The sequence below is a fragment of the Geotrypetes seraphini genome, chromosome 13 (genome assembly GCF_902459505.1).
Source record: "Geotrypetes seraphini chromosome 13, aGeoSer1.1, whole genome shotgun sequence".
Classification (NCBI taxonomy): domain Eukaryota; kingdom Metazoa; phylum Chordata; class Amphibia; order Gymnophiona; family Dermophiidae; genus Geotrypetes; species Geotrypetes seraphini.
In genome coordinates, this window is record NC_047096.1 from 29,797,526 (window position 1) to 29,803,525 (window position 6,000).

At 37.3% G+C, this 6,000-nt stretch overlaps 1 protein-coding gene across 1 annotated transcript in view; it reads left to right on the plus strand.

The window, feature by feature from the left end:
- LOC117347584 (nicotinamide N-methyltransferase-like) overlaps positions 1-4,635 on the plus strand; it is a 41,139-nt gene extending 36,504 nt beyond the window's left edge. Inside the window, exon 6 of the mRNA XM_033918702.1 lies at positions 3,291-4,635. Within this exon, the coding sequence (XP_033774593.1) occupies positions 3,291-3,729 (439 nt within the window). The 3' untranslated portion in view covers positions 3,730-4,635. The remainder of the gene's footprint in view (positions 1-3,290) is intronic.
- The last annotated feature ends 1,365 nt before the right edge of the window (positions 4,636-6,000 follow it).

Consider the following 6,000-nt stretch of genomic DNA (forward strand, 5'->3'; position numbering starts at 1 on the left):
AATTTATTTCAATTTCAACTGACTAAAGGTTGCATTACAGGTACTATGGCAGATTCGCTAACAATTGTATTACCAAAGCCAAACAAAAATCCCACTTTGATTTCAAATTACAGGCCTATTTCATTAATAAATGTTGATGGAAAAATTTTTGCAAAGATATTGGCTTTACGGTTAGCTAAGGCTCTCCCTTTTATTATTGATATGCACCAAACAGGATTCGTTGCTAAGAGACATTCTTCTAATAATAATAGGTTGGCTTTTCATACTCTAAATTTAACAAAAAATATGAAAAATCGGGCTTTCCTTGTTTCCTTGGATGCGGAGAAAGCCTTTGATAAAGTCGAATTAACTTTTATGTATCAGGCATTGGAATGGTTTGGTATTGGTTCAGGATTTATACATATGATTCAGACGTTGTATAACTCCCCTGGTGCAAGATTATACATTAATAATAATTTATCAGAGCGTTTTAATTTGCGGAGGGGGGTTAGACAAGGTTGTCCCTTGTTTCCTTTGCTTTTTGACATTGTTTTGGAACCCTTATTGTTAGCCATTCAACAGGCAAAGGGGATACAGATTATTCCTCATGCAGATTAGGAGTATAAAGTCTCTGCGTATGTAGATGACATTCTGCTGTATTTGAGAAATCCTGAAACTACCATACCATGATTACTTGAACTAATAGAGAAAGTTGGAAAATTTTCAGGATATAAGATCAATTGGAGCAAGTCAGAAATTCTTTCACTAGAGGTTTCACTAGAGGTTCTTTGCACTAGAGGTTTATTTGATTCATTCTCATTTGTATGGAAAGAAGACGGATTAAAATATTTAGGTATTAATATAGAAAACACAATTGAAGATACAGTGAAGGAGAATGAAAAACTTTTATTAAAGAAAGTAACAGAAATGTGCGAGCAATGGAATCCTTTACATCTTTCTTGGTGGAGGAGAGTCCAAACTGTTAAAATGATGATATTGCCTGTGGTTTGTTATCAAATGAGTATGATACCAGTTTTTTTTCAGGGGTCCTTTCATAAAAAGTTAAATAGTATTCTTACAAAATTTGTTTGGCTGGAGAAAATGCCTAGAATTGCCTTAGTATCTTTACAAAAATCAATTATGGAGGGTGGGGTAAATTTTCAAAACTTTTATAGGTATCATCAAGCCTATATTTTACGCCAGGGTATGTATTGGGTCCTCCCAGACCTCATGGATAATGTCCCAGATTGGCTATATTTGGAATGGCAACTCATGTTTCCTTTACATCTATCTCATCTCATTAGTATAAAAATGCCTAGGATATATAAAGAGAATAAAATTTTGACAGATACTTGGAAAACATTACGTTATGTTAGTAATTTATCACCTAACTTAATACATAAATCTTTAAATCAATCTATTTGGCTAAACTCCAAGATTAAAATTGGCGGTTTTAAAATCATTTGGAAGCATTGGATTATAGCAGGTATACAAACTTTAAATGATGTTATTTCTAATGGTAAGCTGCTTGAAACATAAATATGGTTTAAACAAATCACAAAGCTTTAAATGGTTGCAGCTGAAGCAGGCCATTCAGGAGGGGTTCCCTAAGTGGAAAAATCTTAACAGTCAGTATAGTCTGGAATTCTTATGCTTTCAGGCGGATTTTTTGGGACACCAAGCCACACAGTGGTATAAATTGATATCTGGATATATGAATAAAAAAACAAAGACTGGTCTTAAAGACATTTGGAGCATTGAGATTAAGCATCAAATTTCTGCTTCTCAATGGCCACAAATTTGGTCCTGGAGAATGAGATGTACAGTGTCTGCATCTATGAGACAAACTTCGTTCTTTTTGTTACATAGAGCATTTTGGACCCCTGTTAGATTACAAAAGTTAGATAGCTCTAAGTCTAATAGATTTTGGCACTGTAATCGGGATGCAGGGACTCTTGATCATTTAATATTTTTCTGTCCTTGCATCATGGCCTTTTGGAATTCAATTTGGTCTCAAATTAATTGTTTATTAGAAAATCATGTAGCCCTTTCATATGACACAATTTTATTTGGAATATCTATGAGATCAAAGAGTCAAATTTCATCGAATAATAACAAACTATTATTAATGACAGGAGTTGCCATTCAGCATATTACCAGCAATTGGAAACATTACACCAGACTTAGTTACACCTTTTGGTGCAATTCGCTCTGTCATATATATAAAATGAAAAGAATTATTGCCATACAAAGGGGGAACTATAATAATTTCAAAAAGATTTGGGGGCCATTGACAGAATATTATAATGATTAGACACATTTTCTGCACATAATGTAGATTAAAGATTGGGAAGGGGAGATGTATAGATTTATTGTTGACTGCAATATCTTTGAATATAATATATGTATAATATGATTGATTGATTGATTTTGAAGAAAAGGGAGGGTGGGGGAAGGGTCTTCAATTTATACATTTATGTTGATAATAAGAAAGATTTTCAAGTGATCTATATGAATCAACTGTTTTATTATTGTACACTTGTTGTGAGATGTAAAAATGAATAAAAATTTTGGGAAAAACCCCTCAAAACATCCCTCCCCCCTCCTTATCAAGCCCCATTAGTGGCGGGTTTTTATCAACAGCCATGGCGGTAAAAGCTCCATCGCTCACAGGAATTCTATGCACATTATAGCTTTTATTGCCACGACGTGTGATATAAAAAACCCTAACATGGCTTCATAAAAAGGGGGAGGGAACGTTAGATTGTTGAGTTCAATTATAAATATTTTAGGTTCTTCTAGTAGCCTAAAAAAAACCCCGAAGCGGATATAAGACTGAAGGTTACCTAGAGAGTCTAAAACACCACAATCATCATCAGCACAACCTATCATCAGGATATCCATCAGTACCTTAACATACTACTGCTGATGGCATAAACCCTTATCACCATAATACACTATTACTTCATTCACCAGAATCACAAACCACATTCAGAGCAGATACAAGAAGTTCAAACCTCCACACCGCATACATCAAGAATTTAATATTCTACCACCATCACCATAACAAACCAACACCCCATCCATGTGCATCATAAATCACTGTGAGCACACTCACGGCAGATATTACCACCATCAGTACAAACCTCCCTGAACACATCGACCAGCTGTATAGTTCAATGCCAGCACTATTGTAGTAAGATATTTTTATTTACCCAGTGCCTACTTGCAATTTGCCTGCGACAGCTATTCCCATTAATTCTCTACTCTGACATGAAGATGATTTGGATAAAAGTTCTTTTCCTTCATAGGGACAAGTGGACCGAGAAGGAAGCCAAAGTGAGAGAAACAGTCAAACGCGTTCTTAAGTGTGATGTCACACGGAACAACCCACTGGAACCACTGATGCTGCCTGCAGCAGACTGCCTGCTCACGTGCCTGTGTTTGCAAGCTGCTTGCAAGAATGAGGACGCCGTCTATTCTGCTCTGAAAAATATGTCATCGTTGCTGAAACCAGGAGGGTATTTAGTAATGGGGGGAGTACTAGGTTCTACATTTTACACAGTTGGTCACAAAACATTCGGCAATACACCCTTGCACAAGGATTTGCTGGAGAAAGCAATATCGGAAGCAGGTTTTGAGATCCTGGAGCTAGTCACCCAGAATCATACTTATCCAGTTCCAATAACTCTGTCCGATTATTATGGGCATTATTTCATTCTTGCCCGCAAGCAGAGCAACACCAGTTAGAGAGGGCAGTCAGTTCCCAGACAGAGGCTATAACCTGGTCAGACACCATTTCCTATATTACTACTACTAATCATTTCTATAGTGCTACTAGATATGCAGCGCTGTAAATTAAAAATATGTGTGCCGTACATTTCCTGTCTCTTGGAACATTGAGAAACAGAGTGCAGACCTCATCCAGCTGATACAATCTCTTTCCAGAGAATTTTATCCATAATCTATAGATGCTGAACAGATTTATAGAAGAGTACTACTTACACATGGCTTTCTTGGCACTTCCGAATCATCCAAAATTCGGTAATCCGATTGATCTTTGGGCTAAAAAAATGGGAACACATAACTCCCTACTACCAAAAACTGGCTGCCCCTGGAAGCAAGAGTGCTGTTCAAATTTCCCTGTCTCTGTTTCAAATCCATTCTTTGTTTGGTCCCCATGTACTTGGTCCCCCATTTTAGATTGTTCATCCAGACCCACACGCAGAGTACGTCTGTTTAACCATCCAACACTAAAGGCCTGCTAAAACATACCTGAACAGAACACTTGCCTTCCAAGCAGATCAACTGAACGATTGGCTGGGTAATATTATCTCGCACTCCTCATCCTACCTAAATTTCAGAAAATTAGTAAAAACAAACCTGTTTAACCGATTTGTAACCTATGACCTCTTATGCCTTATCTCTTGTTTCCCAAGATCTCTTATGCCTTATCTCTGTATCCTGCTCACCTGTCTTTGGATGACTTTACATTGTACCTATGTTTCTATATTAACTGATTGTCCAGCTATTCTTTGTTGTAAACCGCCTCGAACTACTACGGCTTTGGCGGTATATAATAATAAAATTATTATTCTTATTATTCCTTGGGAATTGTTATCAATCATTGGCCTTAAGAAACATAAATTATTTATTTATTTATTTGAGCATTTGGGGCTCGTTTTCAAAAGCGATAAACATCTAAAACCCTTCCAATTCACTATTTTTGAAATCCATTTTGTAGACAACTGCACCTCGAATACTGTGTGCAGTTCTGGTCACCGTATCTTAAAAAAGATATAGTGGTATTAGACAAGGTACAGAGAAGGGCAACAGAAATGATAAAAAGGATGGGACAACTTCCCTAATGAGAAAAAGCTAATGGAGCTAGGACTCTTCAGCTTGGAGAAGAGACTGCTCAGGGGTAATTTGTTAGAGTGCAATGGAAAGGGTAGATGTGAATCGCTTGTTAACTCTTTCTAAAAATACTAGGACTAGGGGGCATGCAATGAAGCTACTAAGTAGTAGATTTAAATCAAACCAGAGAAAATATTTCTTCACACAATGTGTACTTAAACTCTGGAATGTGGTGGAATCAGTTAGCTTATCTGGGTTTAAAAACCATTTGAATAATTTCCTAAAAGAAAAGTCCATAAGCCATTATTGAGATGGCTTGAGGAAATCCACTGCTTATTCCTAGGATAAGCAGGATAAAATCTCTTTTACTACTTGAGATCTAGCTAGGTACTTGTGACCTGGGTTGGCCACTGTTGGAAACAGGATACTGGACTTGATGGAGTTTCAGTCTGTCCCAGTATTACAATTCTTATGTTCTTATTTCTATGATGGTTGTCTGCATTGCATCTAAACCTGAAGGGGGCATGTAGGAAGTGTGGTTTAGGCAGGACTAGGGTGGTTTTATGATTTGGATGTTTTTCTGCATTAATCAAACATTTTAGAAAATGTCCAGGGCACTGTTGAGACTTTAAATCCATTTCCAACTGGGGGTATTGATCACAGTTCTCTCTAAGCTGAGCAAGAGTCAGTGGTGTACCGGATGGCGGATGGGGGGAGGGCGGTCAGACCCGGGTGCAGACTATGAGGGTTTGCTCCTAGGGTCAGCGTCATGGTCTGGGAACTTCTCTGATCTGCTGGCATCAGGCTTTCCTGTCTGCCAGGTCCTGCCTTCGCGAAAGCAGGAAGTATGCGGGACCGGCATAAAGGAAGGCCCGATGCCAGCAGAACAGCGAGTTAAAGCTGCCAACAAAATGAGAATCCACAAACCCCAGGGACTGCCTTCTTTTTTTTTTTTTTTATATATAAATCTTTATTCATTTTAAATTTTACAACAAGTGTTCAGAAATCCATTAAATAATATACAATTCCACTTGAAATTCTACAAATTTCACACAAAAAGGCTTAACCCCCAACCCACCCCTTCCGGAACATACTTTATAAACAAATGACATATAATATACTAACTATATCATTCATTTTTATTTCTCATTGAAAGCTAAAATC